We start from the raw sequence: 18,227 nt of genomic DNA, 5'->3' as shown, positions 1-18,227 counted from the left end.
ACATAATGGAGCATTCTTATGAAACATTATGGTTTTCATCATATACTAACGTGGAAAGAAATAATAAAAAAAATGAAAGATCACAAAAATAAAAAAAAAACAAATAAAAATAAATAAATAATTAATAAAAATTACTAAAATTTAAAAAAAAATAAAAATTATTAATATAAAATTATGAAAAACAAATAAAAAATAATTAAAATATTATAAATATTATAAAAAAAATTATTCTTTTTAATATTTATAATATTATATATCCTTAATAATTAAATCTTTTTAAAAGCCTTTTAGATGATAATTATAAATCTAAATCGAGAATCTTCCGGATACTATTTTTTAAAGTTAAATCAAGTAGAAAGATTTTACCTGTTCTTGATATTATGATAAAAATAAATAGAATGTCATTTATTAAAGTTCTAATCACGTTTTTCATGATGAATTATTAGAAATATTGATGTAACAGAAAATAATATTAAATTTATATGTTTCATACGTGTACAAATAAAAAAGGTACAAAGTGCTCAAATAACAATCCTCAATAAAAATATATTGACGTACTTATCATTACTAATCAATATTGCTTTGTCAAGATTCAAGTAGTGTATATTATACATCCCAATCATTGAAATTGTAGACAAAACTTTCTAATCAATGATCTTGGCTCTGTTTAAGAGTAGCAATATCACCAGATTGAGAAGAGGAGTTTGTGGGTCAAATTTTGTCACAATTACACAAGGCAACAAGTTTGCAGAATGGATAGCAAAGGAGAGAGTGCCAAAGCATTTCCTAGATTTGACTCTTGATTTTCTGCCATTAATACTGCACTTAAGCTGAGAGTCTAACTTTAAACTAAAACCAATTTGGGTGACAGATATTATATACATGTCATATTTGGATTGAAGCCTTCCATATAAATCAATAAGAACATTAATTTAGGGGAAGACAAGCTGATACAACAAACAAAACTACATACAAATATTTTTCATGTCCCATGCATCCGTTCAAACTATAATGAACAATAGTTAATTTTAACAGCAGCAGCAACCTCACAAACCATTTAAGCAGCCTTTTGGCATACAACAAAACTCGCTGGATCAATCGTAATGCTCTTCGTGCAATTATCAGTCTTATAAATCCCAACTAGTCTATCGGCCAATTCAAACATATTGTTCCTGAGGCTGCAGGAAGAAAACACAATGTTTGGATTAGTCAAATGCATATCTGAGAATGATACTAGCACAGGTATGAACATATTCTAGAACTATCACTGCCAAACGTACCTAATGATCACGAACTGAGCATCCTTGGTCCTATCCTTTACATAATGCCCAACAATAGATACATTCTTGAAGTCTGCGAAATCATATAACAATACGGGATTCAGTACACCGTAGAATGACATAGGACTTGGAATCAAAAGAGATTTTGCTTTTATAAAAATTAGCATTTACCCAGGGCAGCATCAATTTCATCCATTACATAGAGGGGGGTGGGCTTGTAATGATGAAGGGCAAATACAAGTGCCAATGAGCTAAGAGTCTGCAAAATGGAGATAAAAAATCTAGATCAACTTTAACAGGAAAAAGATTCGTATCCATGAAACAATATTATGACAACTAACATGGAATTAAACAAGTTATTATAATTTAATAAGAAAATTTTTTAATTGAAAATATTAATTACAGCTCACAAGCGAACGGTTCAACTTCAACTGATTAGTTTGGCTTTTAGAACATTGTAATGAAGGTACTTTTGTTAATGATTACTAGGATTAAACCAATAGTCACCGAGAACATAGAATACTTGCTTAAACAAAATGATTTTTCTTTACATAAATTGAGGCCAAATAGAAAAGGAAAAGACAGCAAAAAGAGAGAGAACCTTTTCTCCACCCGATAGATTAGCAATATTTTTCCAGCTTTTCTTTGGCGGTCTAACACTGAACACAACACCTTCAGAAAAAGGATCCAAAGAATCCACCAGCTCAAGTTCTGCATCACCTCCTAGTGTAATCATCTGGTACATTTCCTTTAACTTTAAAGATATGGCATTAAATCCTTCCATAAACTCATCTAATCTGAAAGAACACATTCAGGTAATATTTTTGTCAAAGCAACACTCATCAATTAAATTAAACCAACCACCAAGTCCAATTAAGTCAGGTACCTAATCTACTTGGGCCATATTATATATAAATTAGATCATGGTAACAAAAAATATGCACACCTCTTCTTCCTCCACTCATCATATTGCTTCTTTATATCATCCCGCTCCTGGGTGACTGCATTAAGTTCTTCAACTCGCTCATTGTACAGTTGTACCTTCTTCCGGTACCTGACAGTCAAAAAGAAAATTCATTAGGAAACATCAAAATGAAAGATAACTAGGATAACAAATTTTAAAAACTTATACTCTGCAATTGAATCAAGATTTGGATTCATCTCCTTCAACTGTGCTTCAAGCAATCCAACCATTTCAAGGGCCTTTTTAAGGTCACAAGCCGCATTAAGATTATCATCAGCCAATGTAGCCTGTAGCTTTTCGGGATCTACTAAATCAACTTGGATTCTGCAACAATTGTACAACCTTATAAGAATGTCAAGATGAAAGATACCCAAATTCGAATAGCTAATGACTTACTGCTCAAGATGCTTGCTAATAGTAGTTTGCAACTCATCAAGTCTTTTCTTGTAACCCTTCCCCCTCATTTCCAATTCTTTGCATGCTTTCTTCATATCTTTTAGTTTGAAATCAGCATCAACCTAAAAATTATTTACTGCCATGAGAAAACTTCGAATATTAAGTAACCTTGGAAAGATACTAGAGGTACCTCAGATGCCCGCAACACATCCACCGCTTTTTTCATCTTTTCGTACTCTGCCTTTGCTTCATCCAAGACAACCTTATGTTTGTACATCAGCTGCATAGGGGAAAAAAATCAAATACAACACAATAACAACCAAAACTTATATACATTTAGAAAAACATATATAAAAAGCACTACGATTTAATGCATATCACTGTCCACGCACAAGTTTTACATAATATAGTGCAAGACAAGAAAACAAACCTCTTCTATTTTCTTATAACTTTCTTGAGCACCAAATGCTTTCTGTTCAATTTCTTTAAACTTGGACTTCAACTTTTCTTTTTCTCCAGTAAGGCGTTCTACCTCCTTCTTTGACTCCTCAATTCCCTTAATCAACTTTTTCATCATCTTTTGTCCCGTCTCTATTTGTACCTTGTGGCGGTTAATCTCTGATTGGTTCTTATCGATATCCTGCCAATAGGAACCATTAGTACAGACACAAAATCAAATCAACTGAACAGTTCTGGGTATACAAGTTGCTTACAGACTGAATTTTCTGGACCTTTGACTTCTGAGATTTTAGTTTTTCCCCACCAGCATTTTCTATATTTTTCTGTAGCTCTGCAGCCTGAAGAGAAAATTGAGCCAACCATGTTAAGTTAATTAAAGTCATAAGGTTTATTCAACATCCTAGGTAACCCTCACTTATAACGGAATCACCAACCTTTTTCTTTAGTTGTTTAGACCCATCAATAAGTCTATTAACCTCCCTTTCTTCTGCAGAAATAATCTTCTTCAACTCTTCCAGTCTATCAAGCTCATCCTGCTGCGGATTTGATGCAGCCTCAAGGGAATCAAGTTGCTTTTCAATGTATTTATGTTGTGAAGTCAAACTATCAACCTGCAGAATGATGGTAGAAAAGCATAAAACCTCAAGGCCCTACACCAACAACTCCAAGAAAAGTATCTTTTCAGATTCAGAACTATGGATTACCTCCTTCTGGCTTTTAGCCAACTCCATTTCCAAAGAACCAATAGCTTTTTCAGAGGCTTGATATCGTCTCACAGCATCTGCTATTCTTTCGCGAATGTCATTCAATTTATTAGCTAATCCAGATAACTCCTTTTCAGCATTTGCAACCGCTTCTGTAGACACACTGGTAGCTCGAATAGATGTCCCCATCTTCCCCCCACGGGGTTTACTGCCCCCACCACTCATTGTTCCTGATTTTTCAAAAAGTGCACCATCAAGAGTAACGACTCGTCGAAACTCATGGTTGCCACCATATGCTATACGTGTTGCCTAAAATTTTCAAGACGGAAAATACTTAAATGCTACCTTCACTGATATGAAAAAATGTTGATTATATTGTCCAAAGTTTCTATATTTTATTCCGCAAATTTGTATTACAGTAAGCCCTTATTAACGTAAAAAGCCAAGTTTTCTGCTAGAGAAGCGTAATTGACCTGGTCTAGATCCTTAGCAACAACCGTATTTCTCAGGGCAGCAAAGAAAGCAAGCTTCATTCTTTCATCATGTACTTTTACTAAATCAAAAAGGCGCGGGACCCCCTCTGGGGTGCTAACTTTCTTTTTTAACATTGGAAGAAGGTCAACTTGCTTCTCCTGATTACATAAAGAAAAAAATTGTCAGTCATAATTATCAAATTAGCTTCACTTCCATGTGCTATCAGTATACCAAAATAATACACACATCATTCATAACAGTGTGTATACAGAACTCAACGTTAAGAAGCTGTCATGCTTTCAATCCCTTACTTGGTGTAAGCGCATGGCCATTAGATTCTTCAAAACACATAAAAGGCTTTCAACTACATTAAAACCTCCAAAGATGAAGTTGGACTACACAAAAATCACACGCTATCTAATTGAAGTACATAAATGGCTATAGTACAATGGCTTTTGCCAAAAACAGAAATGGTTTAATAATAAGTTCCAGTTGAACCAGTTCAGAATCCAAAGAACCAGATGACTAAATACGTCAATCAAATGTCTCCTTCAACAACGGAATCTTCACACTTAAAACAAAGTACTTGAAATATTAATTTTAGTATTTAATGGAGATGCTAATATATAATCAGCAGAAACTCTTAAAGGAACTAGAAGCTGGGACTGGAAATGTACAAACCTAAAACCAGCATCTAGATGAGTCCACTCGAGTTTATACAAATCCAAGGAAGGCTATGGTAAAACAAATCTATTCATGCTATCCTAAACATTAAGAATGATCATTCAAAGACGTAATGATAGTTAAAAATTACCAATATCATGAACGTAGCAACACCAAGATTCTCTCGACGAAGCAGCTCAACACATGCTTGAGCTGCATTTGTTGTTTCCACTACAATATAATCAAGACCAGCACACGCTGTTGATACTGCAATATCATACTTTGCTGCAATCATGGAAGATAAAGAAGTAAAAATATTGGCATACTGGGCATACAAACAAAACATAGAGTGGTATCGAAATCACCATTTACCAGATTGCAGGGTAGAAAAAAGAACATAAATTTCATGATCAAGTATCATTCTAATAATAAACCACAGTATCAACATATAGAAAAATGGAACAATGTAAACTAACAAAAATAAACTGAGAATAGGGTAACTATGCTATTAACTTTCTTGCCAACTCCTTGGCCATGGATCAAGACTTAGGCCAAAGGCCATCTAACAATAGGATATAATGCTGAAAATAGTGCTTCTGTGAATTGATGTCATACTGGGAGAAATCATGAGATGGATTTTAGGTCTGATGTTGATTCTTTTTCTGCTCTATACCTTAAGGTCAAATATTGAATACAGCAAATACATAGATGCAGTAAGGAGAGGATTAACTGGATAAAATGGTTTTATATAGGCGTTAGAGGAGCAAGTTTGGCCCCTGTTGAATCTTACACTAACAGTCAATATCAGAACATAAAGCTACATCACTTTTTAAAGTGATCATATAACTTTTAAACACTTAACAGTTTATAATCCTGACTATCCATGTATGGTTATACAGTCCAGATTATGATTAATTATGTATGGATGAGTTTAGGAGAATAGAATTCACCTCTTCCATGAGTGACACTATCAAGTACGAACCAAATGATCAGTAGGATGAAGATAAAGTCTAGTTTCTAACCAGTGGTTTAGCATTTCCATAATACTAATGCCTCAAACAAGAAGCCTAATCATTGAGTTTTGATTACATAAAAAGATATATCTTTTCTTGAAAAACTCATAAAATAACTACAAAATTTTTAAAATTAAATTAAATACAAGCAGTATCATCCAAAACAGGTTTCCAACAGTTAAACATAAAAAAAAAATGCATATTTGGAAAACTCATGAAGCTTAAAAACAGCTTTATAAAAACCTCACCATCAATAGCCCCTAAATCACCCATGCGTCCATATATTCCCTCTATTTTCTTGGTTTCCTTAGCTTTCAAGATTGCCTTTAGAACTGATCCCTGACTTTTCTCAGAATCCATTACAGACTTCAGCTCTGCAACCTTTTGTCTGGCAGCTTGCTCTAGAGGTATCAACGCATCTTGTTCTTTAATACATTCCTGGGAGAAGACCACTCAGATAAATGCATGCTTAGGGGTAACATTTTCAAAGAGCAAGAATAATAAATAAAGATAAAAGATCCTCACTTCTTCCACTTGGTGTGCTTCCACTGCGTCACGCTTTCTCTTTTCTATATCACCCATAATTTGAGAAATGCTGGCAGTTTTTGATTCAATTGTTTCTGATATGATTTTCATCTGACTTTGAGCTTCCTTAAAAGCTTTATGAGAAGCTTCATGCTGAAAAAAGATTCAAAACTTTCATCCTACATTCTATTAGAGGAAGATTTGAACAGTTCTAGTTTTGCCAACATGAGTATGGCAGCAAGTAACAAAGCACAAAAAAAAAACATAACTGCCTCCTATTATGAAAAAATATACTGATATGATTATATTGTTGTGTCACAAGAGACACGACATTAATCCTATTTATAAAAAAAGAGAAATCCTAACCAAATAAAGAAATAATATTAGAATAATAGTATATATAAAAAACTAACCCTAGTAGATATCCATTGATATTCTAAGACATAATGGAGATAAACTAAAGTATTTTCTTCATTTCTGTGAACATTGAAATATGTCATTCTCACCTTTTCATTTAGAAGCTTAGTCTCGGTAGATGCAACATCAAGTTTCCCCTTGTGCTCGATCAAATCTTTTTCCCAAGGTTCAAGCTCGGCACGAATTTTAGCAAGCTCAGAGCGGAACTTCTCAGTTTCAACTGTTTATCAATAAGAAACAATCAATTTAAAAGTCGAACCAAAGGGAAAATAGATGCTAGTAACTAGTTCAAGGCCCACAAATATGCACATAGAATATCAGCTCCTTTGAAGAAGCAAACAAGGTTACACCTTTGGAGCAATCAATTATCTCTTCTAAGATCTTCTCCTCGTCAAGCAACAATTGTTGCAGTTTTGGGATATTGTCCTCAAGTTTTGGTATCAGATCCATTGAGTTCTCACCCTCCTTTACAAGGGTGTCATGTTTTGCAGAATCCTGAAATAAGAATGAATGGATGAGGTGTATTATTTAGGAATACTTTCAGCTAACATATAGTTATAAATTACAAACTATGGCGAATTCCTCTCACTTTTTCAACTTTATCCTCCAGCTTCTTTATTTTCTGGCTCACATGCTTGAAATCTTCCTGAAACTTGACATCTTGTCTCTCAAATTCTTTGAACTCCTCCTTGCACTTCCTCATATCACTATCTAGCTCCTGCACAATGGAAATCAAGAAACATTTTACTAGGTTACTGCATGATGAGCGATACATTGAGCATAAAATGCCCTTAAAGCAAACAGATATCAACTCCTAGACCCATGTCCTGCAAACCTCTTGTCTTTTTAAATGCTTGTTGTGCTTGGCTTCTATCTCCTCCAAAGTTTGTTTGCTCTCTTGGATTTTATCCCTAGAGTAAGATATCACCAAGTTCTTCATGAGACAGGCATAACAATGCATTGGCTGTGACAAAATTACCAATTTAGATCAAAATTTACCTTTCTGCCTTGAGACTTTCTTCTAGGCAAGAAATTATCTCATGTTTCTCATCCATTTTTGCACCAGTATCATCAAGGGCCAACTTTGTAGCTTTCTCTTGCCATTTCAGCAAAGATAACTCCTTCAGCATGTATGCTTCAGCTTCATTTTTCACATCCTGTTACAAAGGAACTCTTAGGTGTCTGTCAAATGTAAAATGTTGCCCCAAAAAGATTAAATTAAAAAAAAAAAACCACAAATATACATGCCTCCAAGCCATCTCTTTCTTTCTCAGAAAGCTTAACCATTTGAACCACTCCAGATCGTTTCTCGTTCAGAGTTTCTAATCTTTATCAACAACCAAAGATTGCAGAAATTAGGAATTCCATGTTAAACTTGAAACTTAATTAGTTTTCAAAATCACCAAAAAGATATGAAGTTATCCTACAGACAGAAGTAGTACACAGAAAGAATTGTTACTTGTTACAATAAATGAACCATTATGTTTAATTATAGCTAATCAAATGAAATTCAATCAGGCAAAAAGAACAACAAATATAGATATTTAAAAAGAAAAATGCATTCTTAATCTTTTTGTATTGAAATGGATAAAAGGTGCTCACTGTTTATATGACTCATCAATCTTTTCAACATATTTGTTTGTTCCAATGATGTCTTCCAGATATTCTAAAAAACCTTCATCGTGAGGTCCTTGAGCTTTTGGTTTCATAAGTGATATCTGCTCAACTTCACCCTAAAAGAAACAGATCAAATATGAAGATGTATAAGACCTCATAGAAAAAAACATAAAATCATAAAAAACATCATGCAACAGATGCAAACCTGAAGGATTAGAAATCTATTATTGTCAAGGTCAACACCTTTTCCTTTAAGCTTCTTGGTAACTTCAGTGAAGTTACTGGTCCTGTCATTAATATAATACTTCGAGGAGTTATCACGGAAAGCAACCCTGGTAATCACAAAATCACTTCCAGGAACAGCCTCATACGTTCCATCATCCTGCAAGTTGCAACAAGTGATAACTAGTTCTATTTTAAGCAGAGACAGGATGGATGTGATGAAAAAGAGACGAAGAAAAAAAAAAAAAAAACACGCACACACAGAGCACTCTGAAAAGTAGCCAGTCAGTGTATCATGATGGTAAACTGAAAATTAGCTCTAGAGCATACGACAAGGAACCATTCAAAAATAAGAAATATGAGAACCAAATTAAGCAAGAAAAAGTACAGGACTATTGTGTATCAGTTAGTATCTCAGCCTTTGGAAACAGAACCAGCACCAGAATTCAATTGGCAATTTTTTCCAACTTCTGCACAAATCACTATTTGAGACTAAAAATTATATTGAAAAATAACTCAAAAGGATTTTACGAAGCATATTAAAATGAATTGAAATTCAATTGCCATTCTACTATCCATGCCTACATGATATGGTGTGCATATTGAAATCCAAACACACTAATCTTCTGAGTGAGAGGGCTTACTTTAGCTTAAATTGTAGTGGGGAAAAAATCCCCTCAAAAACTCCAGCAATAATATATTTTTTTATCATTCATTGTTTTAAACACAAGATAAACTAATCCAATGACTAACTTAGCATATTAAATATAATAAATATGAATATAAATATATCTAGCATAAGAGAATTTTACCAAATCAACAATCTCCTGGAAATGAACAGAAACCCCTGCACTGTCCAAATTCTGGTGATTGGTTGAATTATGAATAAGCTCAGATACTTTGTTCAAACGCATCTGCAAGCATAACGACCAAGACAAAATAATAATAAAATTTAAAAAAAAAAACAAGGACAAAAAAAGGAAATTGAGTTAATCAGCACAAACAAAAACACTCGGGAAAACAATCCAGAAATATCACCTGCTTCGCTCGCTTCCCGAAGACGAACAGCATTGCGTCAATGACGTTGCTCTTCCCGCTCCCGTTGGGTCCAACCACCGCCGTGAAGCTCTTAGCTCCAAAACAAACCGTTTAGCAGAGTAGCACACTCAATTTTCAGAGCAACCGAAGTGACTAAAATCAAAAGCAAGGAGAAAAAGAAAAAGAAAAACCCTAACCTTGTGGAAAAGACCAACGCGTTGTTCTCCAGCGTAGGACTTGAAGTTCCGCATCACCATTTCCTTGATGAAGAGCCTCGGCCGAATCGACCCTCCCGCCGCCGATGACTCGTCGTGCTGCTCCATTATGCTCAGTCCGAGTCAACTCGGAAGCGCTTTCCGAGTTTTTGATCTCCGAAATTGTCTGAAAATGAAAAAGATTTTGGAGCCTTTGGCTATTTGGGATTTTCAAAATTTGTTGGCAGAATTGGCGCGGAAAGGAATGTTGTTGGGCTATTCAAATTTTTAATGGGCCTTATTGATGAGCCTTTTGATGATTAGCCTTGTCCACCATCCCAAAGAAAAAAATAAAAACGCGTTGTAACCACTAACCACAACCAACTTTTGGTTTAGACGCATCCTTAGAGCATTGGCTATGATCTAAGATATTCAAATTTTAATGGAAAAACTACCTAAAAAAGTAATGACTTGGACTCTCAGGAATGAAAATCGTCTTGCTCATGCAGTGGCAAAGGTTGCAGAATCAGAAACGTTACTTTCGACTTGGAGCTTTCAACCACCTGCAGAAATACGAAGCATCTTTAAAAGCGAGATTCGAAAATGAAGAATGCCAAAAATTAAAGGAGGAAAAAAAAAAAGGAAAAGCAAAGGATACATTGAAAAAGTTCGCACCAGTCCTAAGGCAGGAAAGCAAGAGTTTAATCCAGATTGTTATGATCTGAGGCAGAGAACCTGCATGCATCCAACAGCGTCACGGTCTCACGGGCAAATGTTTTAGGTTTGAGTGTCAACCACATCTCCACAGGTGGGGTTGAAATTAAAACCGGAGATACAAAAGAAAAGAACGTTGTGGTAGAAAAAGACAGTGGAGGAATTGGCTGCGGTAAAAGAGGCAGAAGCTTTTGGCCGTTGTGAATTGGACCTCCTGGGCGATGGAGGACGCCGACGGAGAAGACCCAACTGCTGCTGCAGCAACTAGATGGGTTACGCTGGAGGCGCAACAAAATTCAGTCTCCGATAGCGAGGCTTCTAAGGTGCCACCACCGCTCAGAATAGTGGTTTCCACGCTAGTGCTGTGAAGAAGAAGATGCTTCACAACATGCAAAATTAAGCCGTTTCTCTAGTGTAGGGGTGTGCATGGCCCGACCCGACCCGAAGACCCGGTCCGATCCCGAACATTTTAGGGATTATTTTGGTGTGATTTCACCAGGTTTAGGGTAGGGTAAGGGTTTAAAAAATAGATCCGGTTATTATTTCAGGTCGAGTCCGGGCCCATGTCTCGGGTCACCCGAAGTCGGCCTGGTGATCCGGTCATCATACATAATTAATATTTTGTGTTATTAGTGATGGATGATGGGTATTCTTATGTGAAATTTAAGTATTATAAACCTTAATATTTTGTGTTATTAGTTATTATAAGACTATAAGTTAATCTTTTATGTTTAAAATGCATAAGATTTTAGACTAATGCATAATATTGTGTTATTTATATTGATTTAAATATTTGGTGTTATTAGATAATATTAGTATTGATTATGGTTATGCTTTAATTTTAGAAAAGAGTTGGTTCTTGTTATATTTTTCTAAGTGAATTTTACTATGTCAAATAATGGTTGGAGTCTTGGAAATTTGGATATTTTCACATGCTAGCTTATAAGAAGGTATCAAGGTAATATAATGTTAACGGCCCGGTTTTCACCCGATTTTTACCCGGTATAATCGTGGCCCGAAAGTGTATACGTTTCATCGGGTATAGGACCGAGTTCGGGTCTAATAAATAGGCCCGGTATATATTTCGAGTCGGGTGTGGATCACATCAAACATGGTTTCACCCGACTCATGCACACCCCTACTCTAGTGCAACAGATGGGAAGGCTCAGTGGGTAACGGGTCGGTTAGGGGGCAGGGGTTCTTTGTTTTTGGCCTGGGCGGGTCTGCTGGCCCAGGTCTCTGTCAAAAAAAAAAAAAATAGACGTATCCTTAGATAAATAGTTGATTTGACATCTAAATTTTAATATTTATAATATTTTTTTAAGTAAAAACTAAAGTACAATCAACTTCACGTAAAGTTGATAGTTGAGAGCCGTTAAATTTAAAAATTTTGTATTTTTTTTTTGTTTTATATTAAAAAAAATTAAAATACAAATATTGAATTTTAGATAATTTTCATTATATAAACTTTGACATCATGCCAAACTTCTAAAGTGTACTTCAAACTTCAAAGTTTCAACCATTGATTACATAGAGATAAGTTCGGATTGTTCAACACTATTTCATAGATTGAATAATTATGTATCTAATATTATTAATAATTGATTAATTTTACTATTTTTATATACAAATTTATTTGAAGAATAATTAAAAAGTCTAAAAATATTCCGATTAAAAGCTAGAACTCAGGACATAGGATTGTAATTTGTCAAAAAAATGAATTAACTTGTTTGGCTAACAATTTCCAACAAGAAAAAAAAAAAAATACAAAGCATTAGAGAAGTTTCGTAAACAACCTACATCAACATTCAACACCGTATTAACCTCTCTTTGAAAAGCAGAAAAAAAGTGATAGTATATTTGGATGGAGTATTTAACAAAGAAACTGTATTTTTTGTAGACTCTCTTAAATTTTTAAGGACAACATATTGTGTTTGGATATTAATTTAAAGCATCTTAAATTTTAATAATATTTTTTTTAAAATAATTACTGAAAATAGAATATTTCAAATTTCACCTATAAATAATAAAAAATTTCAATTTTCTCCATAATCTATCATTTTTCAAAATATGTTCATATATATTAAAGAGTAAACGATAAATAAGTCCCTAACTTCTTATCTCGAAAATAAATAAATCATCTATTAATAAAAAATATAAAAATGTTTATCACTTTCTAAAATATGAGATATCTAAATTTCTCTAGAAGACCAATTTGTTTTTATATATTTTAGATAGAACGACTTAAATGTTTCGTATTTTAAAAAGTTATTGACCTTTTTTATAATTTCAATTAGTCAGAAAATTATGTGTCTTCGAATTAAAAAGTTAAAAATTTATTTATTTTTAATTAATATTTAAAATTAATAAACAGTAACATCAATTACATATTTTATGAATAAAAGTTATCTAACTATTTTTTCAAATAAAGTATTTTAAAAATATAACTGATATAATTACTTTAACCAAACAAAATAGTTAAAAAAAATAATAAAATTTAATTTTTTAATTTAAAATTTTCTAAAACTTAACAACGATGAGTAGCATGCAAATAAAGGAGCCCACAGATAAAGGCCCATCCTCAATTAATACACCGACCCTATCTAATACACCAACAAATTATATAAAATAATACATGAGAGGCATTGTATAGAACCAAGAAAAGCAAATGGCAATATGGCATCATCTATTTAGTTACTAGTTAGACCATAAAGAAGGAAGAAGTAAATAAATTAAAATTATTGCATCAAATTTTTTAAAAATAAAAAACTAATAAAATAAAATCTGAGGATCTAATTATCTTGGAATCAAGATAATTAAACACATACACGATAAAATTACAATCTCAATATTAAATACTGATTTCTTATTTTTAACGATTTTTTTAATTTCCCCGGAATTATTGTTTACAAGGTTTTCAATTTTCAATTTCTCTCTGTTTAATTAACTAATTAATTAAGGGCATTTTGGTCCTCCTTCCTTGGTCTTCCAGTTGTTGTAGCAGGGGCAGACAGCTTTGTTCCCATAATACCCCGGGGGAACACAGAGGCACTTGTTACAGCACTTCTGACAGAAAAACATGCACGGCTTGTGGTATTGGGTCCTACTGCACCTTGTTGAACATTTTGATGGGCATTCTGGTCATATCACATATTTCAACACAGGTTAACTAAATGCTTCTTGCCAACAAGTATTCTAAGTAACTCTTATTAAGGTTATTCGAGATATGAAAAAATTAAAAATTTTATAATAATAATAATTGTATTAAAAATTTGAATCAACTTTAAATTTGTTAATATTGCAACAAGATTTTTTATGTTAATAAACTTAAGAAGCGTTCTTCATGCAATTATTGGCTGAATTTGTTAAGGTACATATTAAGGTGTTTAAAATAAAAATATCTTTTTTAAAAATTCAAAATTTTAAAAGATTAATAATATATAAATGTCTTTTAATTCATAAACTCAAAAGATGCAACTTTAACGGTAAATTAGATGTAATCCATGCAATAATATTTTTATGGGTAATGCTAGGTAGACAAAAAAAAAGTCAGAACTTGTCTTATTTAGCATTAATTAATTATCGCAACAATTAATGAATGCTAAATAAGGCAAGTTATGGTTATTTTTGGCTGATTTTCTTTGGTTATCAAATATTCCTGTATTTTTATAAAATAGATAGTGTAAACAAATTATTTTTTTGTTGCTTATGATATCTCATAATTTGATAGGTTAAGAATTAATTTATCATAAATTAAAATTTTATTTAAGAATATGTTGATGACTAATAAATTATTGTATGTATAAAATAAAATTCGAACTTCAAATATTTGTTTAAGTGGATAAATAAGTTAACTACTTGACCAATTCAAATTAATTATGTAAATAAATTATTTAAAATTATTTTTGAATAAATTTTGTTTTTTTTTTTTACAAAAAATAACATTTCATTAAAAAAACAGTCATAAAACACTTATAGATAACAAAAAGAAATGGATCTCAATCTAAAAAAACAAATAGATATTCTATTTGTTAAGCATTAATGATGTAATTAATAAAACAAAGGAAACATCACTTACGGTAGCTCTTGAGACTGCCAGGTCCATATTTCCTCTGAGAAAAACCACATTTGAGAAGCAGAAGTCAGCAATCATTTGGCATTATTAATTATTAATTATATTCACCCCTAAGCTTAGTAGTTGGTTGAAATCAAATTCCTAATGTTACTAATTGAAGAAAGTCTTACCCCGGCCCAACTTCTATTATTGTCAATAAGAAAACTAATGCAATAATAGAGACATATTTGATATTTCGATCCCAACAAGAACTTAATAATTTCCTTGCTAGAGAGGAGGATTCCTTTAGGTATACAGGAAAGACCGGTGTTTCAGTTATTTTAACCGTCGATCTGAATTATAAAATATATATAATATATATTAATTGAAATCAACGGTTAAAATAACTGGAATACCGGTATTTTCTGATACATTTAAATTTTTTCCTATACTATAATAGAGACAAATAAAGACATTAGATAAATGAAAATAGTTGAAAGGGAGAAAAGGAAAAAAAAATAGTGGGTACATGTTATTTGCTCTGTTTATTTATTTATTTTGATATATTTTTCTCGACATACATTATGATGTGTTGAGACATTTTTCTTAAAATAAAAGAAAAAAAAATACATCTCATTTGGTTGCGTAAAAAATACACACTGTTTATTGATTCTCTATTAGGAGTAAAAATAAGTCTATAATCCAATTAAAAAATTCTCATTAAAAAGTAAAATTTATTATAAATAAGATAATAATAATAGAGTCAGGAGGCATTCAATTAGTAATGAATATAAAAAGAATAAAATTAAAATTAAAATTCAATTAAAATGTATGTATCATGATAAACTAGTTACTTTTTTTTTTTTTTTTGCATCAAAATATCTATCAGAGCAAAAGTCTAATAACTAATTCTTTAAGTAGTATTGTAGAGATATAAAATGAACAACATCTTCACACAAGTAAATACCATTCTCATCATCCAGATCAGAAAATAAACACAGACTCTCATTCATTTGTACCAACTTTTATTAGTAGCTACCATTCTCTTAATTCTTGGGATTTTGACCACCCCGCCAAGAGAGATAGAAACAATGCATGTGTGGAAGAGAGAGAAGAGGCATTTGGTTATGCATTACATACCTGGTCATTGTAATGGTGTCCTCCATGCCCATGAGATGCCATGACCTTAAAAATCAAACAAGAACATGTTAGAGAATCCAATGTGTTTTCTACTTTCAATCAAAAGACTACCATATATATAATAATTCACAATTAGTTACCACAGTTTGAAGCATGGAAATGACAATGAGGGCCAAGATGAAAACAGGAAGGAACTTAGACTTGGCCATTGTTACCCCCTCTCTTAGATCTCCCCTACACTTAGCCAAATTTTGCTTATATAAATGAAAGAACCAAAAGGCACTATAAAGAGATTGAGAGAGGGGGCAGTGATGAGTTATTATGATGGTGGTATATGAAATAAAGAGTGTGTGGGGGCTTTTATAGAACTTTAGGTGGGGGTATCATTCCATATTATTAGGTGCCAGATTTATTTCTGGCTCATCCAAACATTAAAAAAAAAATACAACTCATCCATCACACTTTTTATGCAAAATCACACTAAGGTCGTGTGACAAATTGTCATATTGAATTTGTTAATTTGAGTTATAGGAATATTTACTGAATTGATTCAATTTTTTAATTATGCCCAATTGAAAAAGGAAAAAAATCATACCAAATGTAGTCTGTTGTACAAATACACAAACTATGTGTCTAATAACCATTCTCTTTACTTGGTGATCAAAAGTCAAAGTTCAACTTGTGTTCACATTCTCTTTTTGAATTGGGTCATAAAGTATATCAGATCATCAGCAATTTCAATTTATTTTGATTGAGTGTGAATATTGTAGAATATGTCAATGATACCAAGAATTGAACATACGAGACATGTGCATGCATTAATGCTTCACAAGACGGTGACGCAAAGCATATATAAAAGATGCCATCGCACGGTCCGTAATACGGATTATTATCGAAGCCTATTCTTCAATATATTAATAATAAGCGACTAACAAATTAAATATGGCCAAAATGGCTAATTAGTAACTAATTATGAGTAATGCTAGTGAATTGATTTTTTTATTCAATATTAATTAATCATCAGAATTTATTATTTTTGGTTATCAGTTAGCGATCAATAATATTTAAAAGTATAAGATAAAGTATATTGTTAAATTATTATATTAAAAAAATAGACTAAAAAAATTGAATTAATAACTAAATAATAATTAAAAATAATAAATTCTAATAGTTTTCTAATTCATTAACTAATTTTGTTAAAAATATTTTATTTATTATAAATTCTATATTCTAAATAAAAAATATTAAATTCTAAATTATAAATTTTAAAATAAAAATCACTAATATCAAATTATTGACTAATTAAAAATTAGTTCTTATATTTTTTATTAATTATATTGCTGTTATTGAGAATTACCTAGTTACTGGATGCGTTGGATTATATATAATATTATAATATGAAATATATAATATATTCATGTAATGAAATATATATAGTGCTATAATCTTGTCCTGAAATATAATTAAGAGTAAAAGACAAATAGGTCACTGACCTTTTAAAACGCGGACATTTTCGTTTCTCAAGATTGAAAAATACATTTCGATCCCACACGTTTTAAAACGGCCGACAATTATACCCTTCCGTCCGTTTTGGGCCAAAAACGACAACGGAGCCAGCTGACATGGAGGGGTAGTGAATGACGTGGCCGTTATACTTGCTGAAGTGGATTGGGACGAAATCTTATTGGACAAATTCGTCCCTTAAGTGCAAAACGACGACGTTTTCACCGTCCCCTATATTTGAAGCTTCGCAATCCCCATAACACCCAAGAGTGACTCCACATATTACAGAAAATCCTATTAGAACAGGAACGCCCTTCTCCCTCCAAAAAAAGAACGACTTCCTACAGTTGAAAGGGGTGGTGTGGTCAGTCGACGTGGTTGTTGTTGTTGTTGAAGGTTACAGCAAGCTTTGCGTGGAGAGGAAGCTGCCATCATCTACAGAGGTAAGGGTGATAATGAAGAGTATGTATGTTGTTTAACTGAGAATGCATGGGGTTGGGATATGGGGGGACTGCATGTTTTTTTTTTTTTGGGCTAAAAGAATGAGGAAAAGGTATGTGAAGTTAACTGATTTCAAAATTCTGATTAGGTAGGGTTTAATCTCTGATTTATGTACTTGTGGATAATGCAGATGGATGATATGTATGTGGTACCTATTTTTTACCATGGAGGCCGTTTTGGTAGAAAATCGAGTGGAACTCTTGAGTATATTGGTGGGAAAGTTAAAAAATTTCCGAAGATGGACTTAGACTTCGTGAATTTTGGGGATTTGGTGACATTGTTCAAGGGTTTGGGGTATGCATCATATAAGGCAGTGTATTGGTTTGACCCAACTAGTAGTGATCTTGAG

At 32.5% G+C, this 18,227-nt stretch overlaps 2 protein-coding genes across 2 annotated transcripts; both read right to left on the bottom strand.

Annotated features, from left to right (window-relative positions):
* Positions 1–539: 539 nt before the first annotated feature.
* On the bottom strand, positions 540–10,174 carry LOC112782741 (structural maintenance of chromosomes protein 4). Its single transcript, XM_025825298.3, has 27 exons — positions 9,970–10,174; positions 9,773–9,862; positions 9,547–9,648; positions 8,718–8,894; positions 8,498–8,628; positions 8,144–8,222; positions 7,895–8,052; positions 7,731–7,806; positions 7,485–7,613; positions 7,246–7,390; positions 6,985–7,115; positions 6,479–6,631; positions 6,202–6,391; positions 5,092–5,225; positions 4,277–4,435; positions 3,804–4,112; positions 3,534–3,710; positions 3,354–3,437; positions 3,071–3,280; positions 2,831–2,920; positions 2,641–2,762; positions 2,413–2,568; positions 2,227–2,334; positions 1,882–2,077; positions 1,452–1,539; positions 1,281–1,353; positions 540–1,178 (listed from the first exon to the last, which is right to left on the bottom strand). The coding sequence occupies exons 1-27, from the start codon at positions 10,093–10,095 to the stop codon at positions 1,058–1,060; spliced, it is 3,714 nt and encodes a 1,237-aa protein (XP_025681083.1). The 5' UTR covers positions 10,096–10,174; the 3' UTR covers positions 540–1,057.
* Positions 10,175–13,404: 3,230 nt separating this feature from the next.
* Positions 13,405–16,220, bottom strand: LOC112782742 (gibberellin-regulated protein 4). Its single transcript, XM_025825299.2, has 4 exons — positions 16,015–16,220; positions 15,875–15,919; positions 14,759–14,792; positions 13,405–13,817 (listed from the first exon to the last, which is right to left on the bottom strand). Exons 1-4 carry the CDS (start codon positions 16,081–16,083, stop codon positions 13,636–13,638), a joined length of 330 nt encoding a protein of 109 aa, XP_025681084.1. The 5' UTR covers positions 16,084–16,220; the 3' UTR covers positions 13,405–13,635.
* Positions 16,221–18,227: the final 2,007 nt, after the last annotated feature.

The sequence above is a fragment of the Arachis hypogaea genome, chromosome 20 (assembly GCF_003086295.3).
Source record: "Arachis hypogaea cultivar Tifrunner chromosome 20, arahy.Tifrunner.gnm2.J5K5, whole genome shotgun sequence".
In the NCBI taxonomy this organism is placed as follows: Eukaryota; Viridiplantae; Streptophyta; class Magnoliopsida; order Fabales; family Fabaceae; genus Arachis; species Arachis hypogaea.
Note: the sequence above shows the minus strand (reverse complement) of the source record. Positions and strands in the feature narration are given on the sequence as shown.

Excerpts from the sequence above, each read along its gene's own strand:
- LOC112782741 (XM_025825298.3), bottom strand. The coding sequence starts at position 10,095 with ATGGAGCAGCACGACGAGTCATCGGCGGCGGGAGGGTCGATTCGGCCG. Across the intron at positions 9,649-9,772 it reads TCGGGAAGCGAGCGAAGCAG|ATGCGTTTGAACAAAGTATC; the intron begins GTGATATTTCTG and ends TTATGCTTGCAG. Across the intron at positions 2,763-2,830 it reads ATGTGTTGCGGGCATCTGAG|GTTGATGCTGATTTCAAACT; the intron begins GTACCTCTAGTA and ends AATAATTTTTAG.
- LOC112782742 (XM_025825299.2), bottom strand. The coding sequence starts at position 16,083 with ATGGCCAAGTCTAAGTTCCTTCCTGTTTTCATCTTGGCCCTCATTGTC. Across the intron at positions 15,920-16,014 it reads TTTCCATGCTTCAAACTGTG|GTCATGGCATCTCATGGGCA; the intron begins GTAACTAATTGT and ends TTGATTTTTAAG. Across the intron at positions 13,818-14,758 it reads TGGCAGTCTCAAGAGCTACC|AATGCCCATCAAAATGTTCA; the intron begins GTAAGTGATGTT and ends TGATATGACCAG.